Genomic DNA, 18,524 nt, shown 5'->3' with positions numbered 1-18,524 from the left:
TAGGACAGACCGCCAGCAAAAAATTCCTGGGGTTGCTCTCCGGATACTCGATTCCGGATTTCCCAGAGAGGTAGACCGTAAATGCCTTGGTCGTCTGCCCATCGAATACATATGTTATGCAGAACCCGGTAATATTGCTCATTTCGTAAAATAGGCAAAAATTTGCATAATTAGTGAAATCAGCAGTTGCTGTGCCGATTTCAGGATTTGGAAATAATGCAGACAAATTCATGAAATTGGCAATCGCTTCAAGTAACATTAGAGCAGCATTAGAAACTTAGGTATTTTGGAGAACTTTCACTTTGGTTTGGAGTGTTTTAAGTTTTTGCTGTGAGCACTTACTTTTCATTATATATGCTTAAGTCTTATTCTAGCATTTAACTTAACACGTACTGTACTGTACGTAATAAACACCATTAGGAAGTATAAAACCATTAAGTAAGAATGTGATGCTAAAATAAATCTTTGCCTAACGTTTTCTAAGCCGTAAGTCAAAGAGCGAAACAAATGTCTGTATTTTATTGAAAAATATAAAAGACATTTTCATAAAATAGACAAGTCAAAAGTAGCCAATTTTAATAAAACAGACAGAAATTTTGCCTAATTCGTGAAATGGGCACATCAACTGCCAATTTCACGAATTATGTAATTCTTTGCCTATTTGGAGTGACATATAGGCCTGTATTTTATTGGAAAATTTCATAAACAATAATTGTCATTTATAATGTTAATAATAAAATTTAAATGACTTTTTTAGAATATTTAATGGCTACGTGATTATATACATTTAATGATTTGTTTTTTTATAATATTTAATTTCTAACACTTCTTATAGAATACAAAAGTGATATCAAACCATCTAATTGTTTTTATTTTATTTTCTAACATTTTTTAAAAATTTGTCATAATTGCATTAATAGATTCCACATGATATCGAGAATCAAAATTGCATTCCATTAAGTCAAATTAGAATGAAAGAATACAACAAAGAAAAAAATTTAGGGAGGTATAAATGAAATTCTGCCTATTTATTTAGTGGATTCATTTTTATTTGAAAGTAAATCGAATTCCTCTGGAAAAAATTTTGTAGATTTTTTCTTAATGCAACAAGAACTTATAAGGGAATGAATAACAGGAATAAACAGCAAAGCGTGAAAAGCAGTTTCTATGGCTATAAGACAAACAATTTTAACAAATGTGAAAAATCCATATTCCTGTTTGAATATAAAAAATATACCTAAGATAGTGGATAAAGATCCTTGTAATATTGGAAAACCAATACGATATAAAGAATCTTTCAATTTTTCATTTGGACTTTTGCACGCTGACGTGACGTACGCGTAAGATATATGAGCTGGATAATTTAAACAGAATCCCACACAGAGAATAAGACTCATAGCTGAGACAACATCGAGATTGACTCCCCAAAATGACATATATCCTAAAGTTTCGATCATGGTAGAAATAACTGAAATGGAAACTAAAAATGCGCAAATTCCCTTAGGTACAAACAAGATGAATAGAAAAATTATCAAAACTGCTGTGATCAAAAATAATTCGTAAACCGTTCGAGCGATAATTACTCCCTGCTCGATCATATCCGATAAGATGCAATGCACTAAAACTGGAAATGGCGATTCTTCGGCAATCTCCCACAACTCTCTTAATATTTTTATTTCGTTTTCCCTACCCGCTATGTCTTTAGCTAAAACAAAAAATCTGCTGCACAATATTTCGGATCCATCGTCAGAAAAGATAACATCGTTGGAAAAATGCTCGGCAGCTTTGAACCTAAAGAATACAAAGCGCAGTCCATCGATAAAGTCTTGCTTGACTGACATATTATATCCACTCAAAGAATACTTGGCAATAGGATGGCTTTGAAAATCTTTATAATATTTTAACCAAGAAGCTGTAAAACGTGTATCTGCAACGTGTGGATGAGATTCAAATTTTCGTAGAAGAGCTTCTACTGATTCTTGAACTTTTGTGTTCGAATAATCTAACGTTTTATTGATAATTATTTGAAAAGCAAAAGGATGGCGCGTAAAATACTTATAAAGAGTAAGAGTTGTTTGCGTTATAGGCGAATCATCTTGATATACAATCCTCAAATCTAAACCATTTCTAATAGAATATGCTCCCCAAATGCCAAATGATAAATTAAGAAAATACAATGTAATGATCACAATTTTTGATATTGGATTCGATATAAATTTTCCTATTTTATCTCTAAAAAACTTCATGATAGGTTCTTCCTTTAAACTTTCGTGGAGAGTGGTAGTGTTTTCCAGAGATGCTGCAAAAAATAAAATAAAAATTTAATATTCAATGCTTTAAATTAATCTAGTAGATTAATCTATTAAGATAATAAATATATAAATATGTTTAGAACATTATGTAACAGAAATTCTTTTGCATGCTCTTGTTATGTGTTTTACATGTTTCTACGAAATATATAAAGATGAATGACAATTTTTTTTAAATTTTGTCTTTGAAAGAATTTTCAAAAGGTTAAATTTAAATGCTAATTTATATTGTTATATTCATTCATTCATCTTTTCTTGTTCACTTATTTACACAATACAGAGTAATGCCATAAGGCGAGGAATGTATGAGGATATCGAGAGGAAATCTAGGAATTTTCCCCTGGTCCAGAGAAAACCTAGAAATCCGTAATGATTCCAAATCCTGTAAAATTAATGTTATTTTTACTAACAAAAAATTTGGAATCATTACGGATTTCTAGGTTTCATTAAATAAATGAAAAACATTGTATGACAAATGAAATACAATGTTTTTCATTAAATAAATGAAAAACATTGTATTTCATTTGTCCAGAAAACAAAGGATTTAAAAGACCTGCTCTACCACGATCCTTATACGAGCTCTCGGCAGTCCCTTGTAAGTATGCGAATTTTTGTAATTACAGATGGTATTTTTATGGTTGATTCTTTGCCGTAGTTACAAAAATCGCCAATCACCGAATATTGAAATATGTCACAAGAGCCACTGAGTACTTTCCAGTAACAATGTTCAGTGCAATACCATTATAATATTTAAAACAACGAGACAGAATCGAAGTAAACAATTCTGAGATTAAGATTTGGTAGTTTAAATCGTGAATCCAGTCAAATATTTGAATCATTATATATGGAAGGTTGTTAATTTGAATGAAAAGTTTATAGAGACATTATTGTGTTTCTGAACTAGGTTGCAATAAAATTAAAATTTATTCTGTGCGGAGCGAAGAGAATTAAATAGATTTTTACTGCTTATTATAGTAATTGCCGCTTAAATAGAAGTTTTATACTTTGAATTTGCATAATTTTTTGCCTCTATATTGGTTTTGAGTAAATTAGATTTGACTTGAGAATTAGTATTCTGTCTAATTAAATTATATCATATAACTTATAAATTAAAGCACTATTAATGTAAACGCTATAATTAGAATACGTTTGAGAACAACATTAATAACTATTAATTTTTATGTTTTCTGGGGATACTATAGATTACTATCTATGGAATTTCGGAACTTTGAGTATATATCTGAACTGAGGGGACCGAGACGAGTTCAACGATACCCTACTTTTGGACCAGAGACGAAAAATAAAAAAGTTATCATACTTTCTTCCGGCGATCGCGCGATGATAGGGAGTCGCGTCGCTCTCTCCGCTAAGTCGGCCTCGCTATCGCGATCGGGAGTCGCGTCGCTTGCCGTTAAAATTGTCTTTAGTAGACGTTTTCCCCCTTTTTTTACTTTGTTCAATAACTACCGTGAATCAATAACTAGTGACGTTTAGCACATGGCGGCCTGCCGTCGGCTCCCCTCCGGGAGGTCAGTCGAGAGCACGAACAGTCGGAACGGCCACCACGTTCGCTGCCTTAAGTAACATTTACGGAAATGGCGATCGCGCGATGACCGGAAGTCGCGTCGCTCTCTCCGCTCTCGTATCGCGTGTTTAACCCTACTGGAGATGACCGTAGTCCGACGTCATGGTTTGCAGACTTTACCGCAAGATGGCAGTACTAGCAACTATGGTGCCGTCTTCATGAGAGCATTAAAAAAGTATGGTAAGTGAAAAAGTATGATAACATTTTTATTTTTCGTCTCCAGTCCAAAAATAGGGTACCGTTGAACTCGTCTCGGTCCCCTGAGTTCCAATATATAATCAAAGTCCTGAAATTCCATAGGGGGTAATCTATAGTACACCCGTTTTCTGTTCAAAAGTTTAAATTTTTAAATTTTAGATTTATAAATTCCCTGGAATCTGTCTGGCTGTCTGTCCTTACTTAATCTTGACAACGGAGGTAGATAGATGAAAATCGAGACCAGATATGGAAAGTTTAAAAGCCGGAGGCCCCAATTAACAATAATATCCATGGATAATTATAGTTATAGTTAATTATCCGTGAATATTATAGTTAATTGGTGCCTCTGGCCTTTAAGCTTTCCGTATCTGGTCTCGACTTTTATCTAACTCCATTCTCGATATTAATGAGGGTCAGACAGACGACGGTGGGGAATATATTGCAGCCCAACAACCTGTGTAGTTTTAGATTACTAAAACTAAAACTCGGACGTGACTAAAACAATGTTACTTTTAACGTATAACTTACGACAAAATAATAATTCTATTTTTTAAAAAATAATATTAGTTGCATTATAGCTCGTATATATTTTATTTTGTTGCATATAGAAATTTGGATTGAAGAAGTTATACTTTTTCCTAGAAAATAGCGCACTAATTAAAAATTTCATGAATATGTTGTTTGTATGACTGAAATAAAGTATAAGTAAGAATAAATAAATTAAGATAAAAAGGATGAAAGCGATGCTTTTACTCAAAATAGCCAAAAATAAAAAACTAAACAAAAAACTCTCAGCTCTGTGGCATTAAGACGACCTTTTAATCATATTTATCATGAGTTCAGCCTGGCCCATTATGGGACGGTTAGATGGTGAGGGACGAAGTGTAACATATCCGGAACAAGCCACCCCCTTATTTTTTATTTACGATAGATCTTTCATATGTTACATCTAATCTATTATTGACTATAACTTTTTTATATTATTTAAATTATTACATCATTTTTTATTTCTAAAATACTTTTTTAGCTGACAATATAAGTATAAATTGAAGTGCATAATAAATATAACTCTAAAATGGCCAACGAAATATAAAAAATATTTACTATAAAGTGTTATTAAATTGCAATTAATCAGATATAGGAAAAATTGTAATACAGTTCCACAACATAGACTTTTTACAAAATTTGTATTTTTTACCGGACAATAATCCGAAAGGAAAACAAAACAAGATACGACGTAGTGAAATATTTTTCTGGAAAATGATTTAATATTTTTAACAGAATAAGAAATTTAATATCAAATAAAAATCTTATAGTTACCAGTAAACTTGAGAGCTTGAAGACTCTTTTCTTCTCTGTACCCACTTAACGCCATACATCCACCGAAAAATGTAACTTGATACAGAAAAGTGAAAAATATACAAGTTGCAGAATAGATACAAAATAATCTAATAAGAGGAAAGGCAGCCAACAACCCGATGCAATACGATAATATGTTTGTAATAGAAGTTAAAGTTATAGAAACTCCTGCTTCCGAAAACGCATCTTCCATCCGTTTATGAACTTTATCTTGAGGATTAGTAATTCTCCAACAGGCAATTAATACAAATGCATCATCTATTTCGGTTACTACAAAATATAATCTTTTATTAAATTGTCAATTTATTACTATTATATAAATAATATGACGTGACTTACCGATAACTAGAAAAGGGATAGTGATGTTCCAATATGAGTAATCCATGCCGAAAGCCGACATCAATCCGAATGAAGAAGCAATCGCTAGACCAGCTGATATAACACTCGCAACTCCCAACATAGGTTTGCTTCTTACCCAGCTATTACTCATGCAGGTTATGACGGCGAATACACAAACAAAACCTATAACACCGCCTATCATCGGTTTTGTGGTCTCAAATAGAAATTTAACGTAATCTTCAGACTCCCAGAAATAATGGCTATAAGATTTAATATGTTTAAAATGATAATTTTGAATTTTTTTGTACGCCGCAAGTTTCCATTCTTCGATCCATTGAATTTTTTCTTCGGAGCTATAATCAGCAAAATACATTAAACCTAATGCTTCGGCTCTTTCCACAAAATCATTTTTGTCTACGGTGACTCCACCTACATTTAAACTGTAAATTTCGTAGGAATAAGTAACTGGGTCCATCTCAACAGGATATTTAAATCTTTTTCTTTTAGTAACAATATCATCTATATTCAGCCGCAGAATAGGATTTTCGTAGCATTTACCATTTACTATCCCGCAAATTTCAGAATATCCGATTTCTCGGTTTTCGTGACGAATTGTGATATTTTTTATTATTTCATCAGCCAGTTTTAGCTCTAGTAAGATATCTTTTTCCAGCATGTTACCACCCCCTTTCTTTAAAAACAACACATATACAGATTTTGGTATGCGAACTAATCTCATTTGATCGATAAACTCAGAAGTATTAAAGTAAAACATCTTTTTTACGAATTTCATCGTATTATAAAATTTACCTTCATCGGCGATTAAAAGTTCATCCATACTTTTACTAGATTTTAGTTTATGAATAAATACTGAGAGTGAAGTGGAGAGTAAAACCGGGAGTATTATAAAATAATAAGGATGTTGACCGATGATCCGTCCTAATTTCCTGAAGGCGAATGAAAGACATCTTCTTAAGCAATCAAGTTTCATTTTGAGTATTTAGAAATTTTTTTTTTACTTATCTGTAAAAAATATACTTTATTAAATCAAATATGAACTTAAAAGTGAAAAACTTATTTTAACAGTTTTTCATAATGATTATAAAAATATTTTAGTTTAAATTATCGTACTATGAGAATAATAACATTTATGTATATCCTATTACTAGATTAATATATTATAATACACCAATCTTTTTGGATTAGAGAAATCCTTTGAATTTAATAAGATTCCTAACACACCATAATTTTTAAAATAAACATACATCAAACGAAATTCGATATCATAAGCAAATATACCAACAACTGCCGTAAATGATCGGGCTAAATTTTGGATAACTCGTTTTTCATGAACTATAGAGGGCGCTGAATTTTTACAAAATGGCTACTTTATGTGGGTAGCTCGTAACTAGTAATGTAATATCATATATTACTGTCCGATATAATGATATATGCTGCTTGTAACTGTTTATCGAGAAATTTTATAGTAGCAGAACAATTATTGCTAGCTGGATACATCATTATGTGGTATCGAAACAAGTGAGCGAGATCGTTCTATACATATTTGTGCCCTTTGTGTTAAAAACATCAGCTTTGACATTGTCCTATCAGGGTTAGATTTACAAGTAAAAACCTATGTAAATTGTTGCTTAGGCTTCGACATTCAAGGAACCTCAAACATTTGTACAAAAAAAAAAAAAAAAAAAAAAAATTAAAGTCGAATTTTGAAATAAACATTTTTTTTACAAACCAACAATATACTTTTCTTTTTATTTTGTGTAGTATTTCATTAATTGTTTTCTAAGAATTAACATAAGGTATTTTTATTAAAAAAAATTGATAAAACCAATTTTAAAAAAGATTTTTAATGGAATGGGTATAAAAATTTAATTAAATTCAGTTATAAAACAGAAGACTAGTGAAACCTCACATCTTTTTCTTCCAACAACCGTATTGAATCAGAGAGATAGTCTGATTTAGTTTTTTCCTTTTTATGATTGACTTCTAAAATTGTGAAGGGTTAGTAAGGGGACTTACAGAGTTCAGCTTAGGGCTTCGAAATGCTTAAATCCGACCCTGTGTTCCACATAAAATAACTGGCATTTTTAACTTTAAGAAAATATCTTTTAAAATTGATAGCATAACTTGTTCGTGTAAAGTTGGACAATCGGGAAACCGCAATTCTTAAGTCTAATCAACCCTTTCACAATTCGGAGAAGCTCATAAATATAACCGACCGATTTCCGAATAATCATGTTTTTCATGTGGGAAAAGATGAAAACTTATATTAGGCTCCCATAAATCTTTGAAATTGCAATTTGGAACGCGACAGAAAGCTTTGCTTTTTCTATTGTTATTCATCTTTACTGCTGATAATACACAAGAATTAATCAAACGATACAGATAGAATAGTTTTGTTTTTAAACATCAGACGGCGAGCATCCGCTGAAAAATGCGAATAGATTAGAAATAAATTTGGCACTAGAGTTAAACGTTGACGGCCGGATGGCCGAGCGGTAAAGGTGGCAGCCTACTGCTCTGGGAGACCCGGGATCGAATCCGAACGGGTCGAATAATCCCCAGGAATTTTTCGGGGGGGTGGTCCGTTCGGATATGTCGGGCCCCGTCCCTCACCACCCGGTCGCCCCATTGTGGGCCCGGCCGAACCCATAATGGACCTACTAAAAGAGGCCCTCTTAGTGCCCACAGGGCAGAAAGAGTTAAAAAAAAAAAGAGTTAAACGTTAGGCGCCATCTGTTATTATAATTAATAATTATAATATTTAATTAATTAATTTAGATTAAACTGGATGAAAAGAATCGGCCCGAGGCGGAACTCGAACCCGGAATTCCCGCTTACCGTGCGGGCATTGCCAGTTACGCTACCCGGATCTACGGTCCGATCTCCTCTTCCAGTACATATAAGCTTACGTTATGACCATCGGTCCCGCTTTGGGCCGATTCTTTTCTTCCAGTTAGTTCTAAATTATTTGAATTATTTAATTAAAATTATAATTATTAAATTTGGGGATACTATACATTACCACCTTTGGGATTTTGAGTATATATCTGAACTGAGGGGACCGAGATGAGTTCAACGATACTCTACTTTTGGACCAGAGACGAAAAATAAGAAAGTTATCATACTTTTTTCCGGCGATCGCGCGAAGATCGGGAGTCGCGTCGCTGCCTCCGCTAAGCCTATCGCGTGTTTAACAGGCAGTCCAATAAGTCGGCCACCTTCAACAGAGGCAGATGTTGATTCACGAGCACACTGATCGTCTGCAGTTGGAATTAAGTCCTTTTCGCACACCCTCGCGCTCGGCTAGTACTACGCTTGCTATCGCGGCTTATCCAACAAACCTAACCTATCCCTCCGGGAGATGACCGTCACTGCTAGGCGGCGGAAAAATCTGAAATGCCGTGAAATGCACTGTGAAAGGCAAGAAATCGTAAATATTATAACTTTCTTATTTTTGGTCTCCGGTCCAAAAGTAGGGTATCGTTGCTCATCTCGGTCTCCTGAGTTCAAATGTATACTCAAAGTCCCTAAATTGCATAGGTAGTAATCTATAGTACAGCCTTAAATGTAGCAAGAGATGGCGCCTAACGCCTAACTCTGACGGCCGGATGGCCGAGCGGTAAAGGTGGCAGCCTACCGCTCTGGGGGACCCGGGATCGAATCCGAACGGGTCGAATAATCCCCAGGAATTTTTCGGGGGGTGGTCCGTTCGGATATGTCGGGCCCCGTCCCTCACCACCCGGTCGCCCCATTGTGGGCCTGGCCGAACCCATAATGGGCCTACTAAAAGAGGCCCTCTTAGTGCCCACAGGGCGGAAAGAGTTAAAAAAAAAAAAAAAAAAAAAAAAAAAACGCCTAACTCTAGTACCAAATTATCTTATAAATTATTATTATTATTATAGCCGTTTCTAGCCCGATAATTCGGTTTTTGTTGGTTATTGCGTTAAGCAATTCGTTGCTAGATTTTTTGAATACGGTTTAAAGGCAGAATAAGAAAGGATTCGATTTAGTCAATAATTCAAAAAAATAATCAAGTCAAAATTAATTAGATTTGACTAAAAATTATTACGTATTTTTTAAGACAGCAATGTAATGATAAACAGTATTAAATATTTATTTGTTTTTTTATTATACTTTGAAATTTTAAACGTGTTAAACCAGTGGTTCTTAACCTTTTAGTGATAAGGGATCATTTATCAAAATTTATCTCTTGCCATGGACCACGAGCTGTTTGGCAGTAATATAAGTGCTTATAAAGTTGTTCTATAAATTAAACACGAACAAAATTATTTGGAACCAAGAGTATTAAATTATTTGCGAAAATGTTACATTAATTATATTATTTTAGTGCAATTTTTGTAACTGCATAGTGTTTACCAACTGCTGGATTCTTTGTTCAGTGCTACTCAAAGCCAAACGCATGTCGGCACTGGCATCCAACTGATTTCGATGTTTATTTTTAATTATCAAAAGCACTGAGAACCCTTGCTCGCATAAATATGTGGTTGAAAATAAAGTTAGGTACCGTAAAGCAATTTCTGGAATTTCAGAATAAGCAATAGCTTTTTGGCTCCAAAAATCTTCAAGATTAATTCCTGTCTCGAAAGTATCTTTGCAGTTACTATCGTGTTGCATTTCAATTAACTCTTCTTGTATTTCATCCGGCACCTCAGAAATATTGACTATGAAAGGATTGCGGATCAGTTTCCGAATACCTTTGTCCTTGCAGTCAGGAAAATAGCGATTGAATTCATTTTTCAAGTTTTGCAAATGGAATGTAATGTTCTTTTGTATTTGCCCTTTAATCTCAGCACACTTCTTCTCTGTGCCTTCTATATCCGTTACCGGACTACGGCGACACCTGGCGCAGGTTAGTAAGGTTAATAACGCGCCAAGATATTTACTAGGGAAAGTTAAACCCAGAGAGGTTTCCCGTTGCCGTCTCTGGGACGCGATGTTACGCGTGAGAATAATGCCTTCCGGGAGGTCTTTTAAAGGAAACTGGCCCCTCTTCAGGTGTTACAAACGTGGAGAAAACCCGGAAAACTCCACGTGGCCACCCTGTCCGAACGCGGCGGGAATCTGCGACCAAACTTCCAGCGTTTAGCAACAGAACCGCTCGGCCACTGGTGGGCATCTCAGCACACTGTCTGTCAATAATAGGGTTCAATGTATCAAACGCAGAAAAATTCTCTCTTTCAACTTTGCTGATCGATAGGTCGATTTTAGCGATAAACGCACTGATTTTATCTTCAAATGCAAATATATTGCTAGTGCCTTCCAATTTCATATTTCCAGAACCTTGCAGTTGAAGGTTCAATTTATTTAGTTGTGCAAAAAAATCCACTAAATAAGCAAAATGTATTTGAAATTTGAACTGACAGAACTCGTCGTCATTTATTTAATAATTTTAGGATGACTTCACGGACAACTTCGGGTGCTTTCAGGGACCACCAGTAATCCACGGACAACCGGTTAAGAACCACTGCGTTAAACCATTTAAATTGTGAAATTCTTAGAGTAATAAAAATATATAACTCGAATATGAAATGAAATTTTAAAAAATACTAGCTGACCCGGCCACGCGTTGTTGTGGCTCAAAATGTATCTATTATAAATGTATAACACTTCGCCCGTGGGGAGATTTTCAAAAAATCCCTTCTTAGTGTACATTCTCTTGACGTACCCTATTAAAACGCAATCAAAAACGCATCTAAAATAGTATAATAAAAGCCGAGTTCTTCACAGTAAGCCTTAATCCCGTCACTTTTTCCGCTGGGGAATATCGAAAAATCCCTTTTTAGTGTATATTCTGTTGACGTAACGTATTAAAACGCAATTAAAAACGCCAAATACCGCATGTAAAATAGTATAATAGAAGCCGAGTTCTTCACGCTAAGCCTTAATCCCGTCCATCTCCCCCCACTGGGGGAATTTCTACATGTATATTATATAAAAACACGTGCGTATTCGAATGCAACGTTGTGTCAAAATTTCAAAGGAATCGGTAGGAACAAACGAACGTTATATTTTATTTATATAGATAGATAGAAAATGATCTGCTTCAGTTCATTCTCACAGAAAAGCAGAATGCCTCACAGAAAAGCAAACTTAGGTCGTTGGAAGTTAGCGCCATCTGTTGGACATAAAAGCCTTAATCCATATATAAATATATTTTTGAAAGGGGGAAATGGTGTAGGGGGTATGAAAAATAGATAGTAGCCGATTCTCAGACCTACTGAAACTCCATGATCTTCATCGGGACTTCTACCTTGTCCCTAAAGTGGGGACCGAACTATGTTCCTGAAAGTTCAAACTCTTGGGACGCGTCAATTCAAGAAATAGAAAGAGAAATATCTGGGCTGGATCCTTTAGAAAAAGAATACCTCCGATGGAAAACTGTCATTAAAGACCAGATGGCTTGGAAAAAAGGATGTGATGCCGGTAAATACATCAAACTTACTAAATGCTGGCTTAGAGAAAACGATTTGATTACTAGAGCGGACAAGAGCAAAACATTAGTCATCATGAAAAGGCAAACGTATAATGACGCTTTGGATGACTATATTAAGAAAACCGAATGCGAGCGTGTTGACGAAAAGATTATCGATAGCGTCGACAGAAGAGTTAAGAAACTTGAAAAAGCTAAAATCACTAATTTATTACCTTTTCTCAAAAATTGTCGGAATCCTAGGCCAGGTGTGCCGAGATTATTTGCGTTTGCCAAAACCCATAAAGAGGGCAAGGAAGTAAGACCCATAGTTGAAAGATGCAGAGGACCAACCTTTTTTCTTGAAAAGAGATTACATAAGTTTCTCACCTCTCAGCTCGAGAATAACATATATGTGGCAAAGGATCCCAGGGATGTGGTTAATGAGATACAGGATCTAATTTTAATGGATAATGAGGTTGGAACCGTAATGGACTACGAGAGCTTATACCCCTCTATACAAACTGAGTCATGCAAGGTAGCGCTTTTGGATTTCATACACAGCAAGAGCCCAGATTTGGCAAATTACAATAATGATTTGATAGAGCTAGCTAACCTTGTCTGCTATGAATCTTTTTTCGCCTTTAATGGCCGTCAATACAAACAAAAAAGGGGAGTCCCAATGGGAAGTCCTATGTCAGGATTGTTGTGTGAACTTGTATTGAGAAGGTTAGAAAAGAGTGTTATTTGTGGCTTCATGAATGACATTATGTATTTTAAAAGATACGTGGACGATGTCCTTGTAATATGGAAAAATGACCAGAAAATCGAGGAATTTATTAATAGAATCAACAACAACGATGACGGCCTCATGCTAAAGATTGAACAGACGTGTTCCTCACGGATACATTTTTTAGACATTGACATTGAATTCAAGGAAGGACATTTGATCACTAAAGTGTACGTAAAACCAACGCATAGCCTTTTGTACATTCCGTCGCGTTCGAATGATCCTTACCAATACAAAATGGCTGCTTTCCGTGCCCTTGTTCACAGGGCTTCTCTCTACTGCAGTAGTGTGGTTGATAGACAAAAAGAAATCTACAGGATATCGCATTTCGCTAGAACTCTAGGGTACAGGGCGGATATGATAACCGCACTAATCAAAAACTACAAGATTAACAAAACAAAAGCTCAAAGAGGGGATTTCCGCAAATTCACAAAGTTCACGTATGACAGAAAGAAAGAAGCTATCATGAAGGAAATCTCAGCCCGCAAAAATACCAAGTTAATTTTCAAGAGGGCTCCCAACCTGTACAAATTATTAAGGAACGACAAAGACCACATTGATAAAGAAAGAATGGCTGGAGTGTACAAAATTCCTTATGAAAACCAAGAACTAGGCATTAATAAAAACTACATTGGAGTTACTAATAGAAACTTAGGGATTAGATTGAGGGAGCGCAAATACAACATCAACAAAAGATCTAACGCCACAATTCTATCTCAGATGGCGCAGGTTGAAGGCTCGGTAGTCAAGTGGGGTGAAGCAGACATTATTAAACCTGTACATTCACCGACTTTAGCGTTTTGCGCCGAAAAAATTGAAATATTTAAGAGCAGATTACATGATGCCTGCATTAATGCCAGGGATGCTGAAGGGTTGCCTTCGGCATGGAAATATTTAATTAAGAGGTTTGATAGCTCTTAATTTAATGCCTTGATTTTGTTATCACTGCATATCTTATATTTGTCAGAATTTCATATAATTTATTGATAAATGCATGTCTTGCATTTATTAGAGTTTCATGTAGTTTATTAATATTTATTTATTTAACCTATACATATTTTTTATATTTTTTTGTTATTTATATTTATTTTTTACTTTCTTATATGCATATTTTATCCGTTATTTTATTTGTTTGTATTTAAATTTTTTGTTCCATTTTGTGTTTGCATTCGAATATGTTTAGCCTGATGATGGCCAACAGATTTGGCTGAAAACGTTTGTTATTTATTAAATTTTCTCAGCAACTTAAGGTGTTTGGTTGTTTCTGATTTAATTTTGCTGAGTGAGTTCACTTCAAAAAATTTAACTTAAATAATGTAATGCTCAATTCATTAAAAGACAAAGAAATGTAAAAAAAATAAAAGTTTTGGTGTCCTTTTCTTGGAAAAAACATAGATATTAAAATTTAAATAAATTCAGTAATTTAATACATTCATAATGAGTGAATAAGTAAATATATTCAACTTTAGCTGTCTATAATAATAATTATGTTTGTGTAAGTGTTCCATTTTTTTTCAATCATTAAATATTTCAAGGATGAAAAGACATAAGATAATCGTCTACTTAAAATTCTCAACACGCATCCTTAAATTTCATTGCAAGTAGTAAAAACAATAGTAGATAAAAAGAATATTATGTAAAACTAGCTGACCCGGCCACGCGTTGCTGTGGCTCAAAATGTATCTATTATGAGTGTATAACACTTCTCCCGTGGAGGGAATTTCAAAAAATCCCTTCTTAGTGTACATTCTCTTGACGTACCCTATTAAAACGCAATCAAAACCGCATCTAAAATAGTATAAATAGAAGCCGAGTTCTTCACAGTAAGCCTTAATCCCGTCCATCTCCCCCCACTGGGGGAATTTCGACATGTATATTATATAAAAACACGTGCGTATTCGAATGCAACGTTGTGTCAAAATTTCAAAGGAATCGGTAGGAACAAACGAACGTTATATTTTATTTATATAGATAGATAGAAAATGATCTGCTTCAGTCCATTCTCACAGAAAAGCATAATGCCGCACAGAAAAGCAAACTTAGGTCGTCGGAAGTTAGCGCCATCTGTTGGACATAAAAGCCTTAATCCATATATAAATATATTTTTGAAAGGGGGAAATGGTGTAGGGGTATGAAAAATAGATAGTAGCCGATTCTCAGACCTACTGAATATGCATATGAAATTTGGTAAAAATCGGTAAAGCCGTTTCGGAGGAGTAAGGTAACTAACATTGTGACACGAGAATTTTATATATAAGATAATCTAAAATAACTTCTACGGATGTGTTTGCATTTTTCGAAATCCCAGCAATACAAATACATTTATAACCCTTTACAATGATTATTGTTGAATTTTTTGCAACCTTCAACATTGTTTCCAACCTTTATTCTCCATCTCATGAGATAGGGAAGAAATGTTAGAGGTTGCAAACAGGATCCAATAAAAATAATGCCAACAGAACTTTTTTCTAGAAGTCTAATTCATATAATTTTCATTCACCATACTTTCAACTTTTTTCAAATAATGTGAATCTATATCGGCAGTAGCAACACGTAAGACATCATGTAATGTTAATATAAACAAACTTGCCCTGTTCGCGACCGCCATTAGAAAAAGTTGGGAACCACTGCTGTAGGCCATAGTCTGTTGGAATAGCCAAGCTTAAGTGCATTTCCATTTCTATCTTTACAGTTGCATTTAAATCTATTGTCCGTGCATTTTGATGTAAGTGTATTTAAGTAAGTATAATGTCTGTACATTTTATTTAAGGTTAAATGAGCCATGCGTGGAAATACAAAAGTACAACCTATTATATGATTGTCTTATTTTCAAAAATTTACGTTTCCATTATTTCGTCTATAAATAATATCATGTGATATAATTTATGTTTTGCGGAATTAAATTGTCTTTATTCATTTACAAAATATATTAATACTTTTATCGTGCAAATAAATCGTAATTAGCAACGACACTCACGAGATATTTGGAGGAAAACGACAATTTTATCTGAATTATATTCTTTAAACAGGATGACTGCTATTTTTACTATTTCATCTATTTTCATCTTTTTTCATACACAATTCTTCCTGTTTTCATAAAAAAAATTTATGTGTATGAAAAAAAGAAAGCTCTCTTAAAAAACTCGAATTTTCCAAATAGTGTAATGTTTGCCTGCAAATTAAGAGAATTCGAAGGTCCTCTATCAAACATGGACTGCTGGTGCTTCAGTATTACAACTTCAGAATAAATTATATTTGCTTTATATAAGTATTGTTTGGAAAAAGTAAGGAAGAAAAAGAAAGAATTAAGTAAATTCTAGAAGAGACAATTCAATTTTAGAAGAGATCTAAATTGGATAGTAATATTATACAAACTATAGTCTACACCAGTGATTCTCAAACTTTTTCGATCCACCGCTCCCTTTGTTCCATAAAGTTATACCCAATGCCCCCTAACTCATTTTCTCTTGTGTGAGAAAGGATTGGAAATATTTTAGAAAAACTTTTCTATGAATCTCACACTTTGTGCCCTTACCGTACATTGTTCTCAACATCTGGAAATCATTAAACGCAATGTTTCCTCTTATCCGTTTAACAGAGGAAAGGGAACGGCTGTCAGTGACCCCAACTTTTGCCTTTGGTCACCGTTCGGTACCCTGCCTCCAGCGCCCGTTAGATTTACTCACCGCCCACTTTGAGAAACGCTGGTCTACACTAATTCATTATTATGCCTTTGTGGCCTTTCTATCGTAATTTAAAATTTATTTTTGTATACTAGTACTTTTTTATATATTAACAGGACTTATTATACTGGAAACTATGGATGCAGATATTTAGTCTTACAGATCAGAAATAATGTTTTTTATTTACCTAATGTAGTTAAATGTCTGTAAGACTAAATATCTACATCCATAGTATCCAGTATAAGTCCTGTTAATATATAAAAAAGTACTAGTATACAAAAATAAATTTTAAATTATATTCTACACTATTTTAAATTACCATGAACGATCGATTGACCGAAAGAAATAAATTTATAAAAATGTGATTTATTGTCATTAATACTAAATCATCGATATAAGACCATATAATAAAAATAATAATAAATAAAAAAAGTCGAATTATACGAAAGTTTATTTTAATTCATAAATTTATTGATTCTGAAAAATAATTTGATATTACTCAAATTATTTTTAAAAGTATTACTATATGCCTGTATTAATTAATAAGCTATACAAAGGTTTATTTAAATAACAATTATATTTTTTAAACAATAGTGAATAATGAATCTAAGATTTGCAGAAATTTTTAAAATGATCAAATTTCTATAGGAATTTATAGGATTTTTATAGATTTCTATAGGATTTATAAAATTTTAAAATTAAAGATTAGAATAAATAGTGAAACTAAGGTATTCTGTTTCTTAATATAATAATAAAATTTTAATGCTATTTTTTCCTCTTATAATAATAATATAAATATAATTTAACATTAATGAAATTAAAGAGTTTGTTGTGAATGGAAATAAACATTTTTAAAGACTGTGAATTTCTGTAATGATAAGAAGCTTTTGTTTTCCCTGAAAAAATTACAAAATAATGTTTATTATGAAAATATATTTTAATGTTAAGGAAAAAACATCGAAAATAAAATAATTTGAAAAATCAAAACAGAAAATATACGAACAAATAATAAAAAATTTATGTTTAATTTTTTGGATAATGTTTTCATAGTAATCAATCTTTACAAATTCCAAAAGTGTAATAAATAAAGAAGAAATGCTGTAATATATTCAATCTTAAATATTATAATGAAACTTAGCACTAAACTTAATCTAGGTTTGAATTTAGAGAAAAGCATCTTATAATTAATCTAAATCAGTGTTTTATTAGGACTTCAAATACTTACCGATTAAAAAGCTGGCAGGGAAAACGAAAGAATAAATTTATTTTCTTCGACAAAATTACAATACTCAAAAGCTTAGTAATTTCTTGAATATCTTTTTAATATATTATTTATAGTTCTGTTTTCATTTCATTTAGTCGAGGCACTAAATATTATTTTGTTATTCTTAGTCATTTTCCTTCTATTTATCACGTGTTTGTAACATAACGACGTTTCGTTTTTATTTTACGGACGCATTTTCCTATTGGAGGAGCAGAACATTCATTTGTTTTTATCCGTAACTATGCACCAATAATCTTCAGTGGCGCAATCAGGGGAGGGGGAAAGTGGTGTGTGTCCACTAAAAATAATTTTAAAAAATAGTCAAATTTCAAAAGAAAATAAAAAATAAGAATAATAAACGATGCATAAGCTTGGTTATTCTTGTATAAATGTGCTTAAATTTACAATACTTATAAATTTAGTATTGTAAAATAAACCAGCAACGATTTGTTCAACTTTCCCGGCAACATTTAAAATTTTAGTGGCGCAATCTGCTGTCATATTTTACTAAAAACAAACTTTTTATATTTTTAACTATTTTAAAAT

At 33.2% G+C, this 18,524-nt stretch overlaps 1 protein-coding gene across 1 annotated transcript; it reads right to left on the bottom strand.

Moving 5' to 3' along the window:
- Positions 1 to 752: 752 nt before the first annotated feature.
- On the bottom strand, positions 753 to 18,081 carry LOC136981234 (patched domain-containing protein 3-like). Its single transcript, XM_067277511.1, has 4 exons — positions 17,940 to 18,081; positions 5,791 to 6,813; positions 5,413 to 5,721; positions 753 to 2,299 (listed from the first exon to the last, which is right to left on the bottom strand). Exons 2-4 carry the CDS (start codon positions 6,779 to 6,781, stop codon positions 1,029 to 1,031), a joined length of 2,571 nt encoding a protein of 856 aa, XP_067133612.1. The 5' UTR covers positions 6,782 to 6,813; positions 17,940 to 18,081; the 3' UTR covers positions 753 to 1,028.
- Positions 18,082 to 18,524: the final 443 nt, after the last annotated feature.

The sequence above is a fragment of the Centruroides vittatus genome, unplaced genomic scaffold (assembly GCF_030686945.1).
Source record: "Centruroides vittatus isolate TY-2023 unplaced genomic scaffold, ASM3068694v2 contig_749, whole genome shotgun sequence".
NCBI lineage: Eukaryota > Metazoa > Arthropoda > Arachnida > Scorpiones > Buthidae > Centruroides > Centruroides vittatus.
This window is presented reverse-complemented; position numbering and strand designations above follow the sequence as displayed.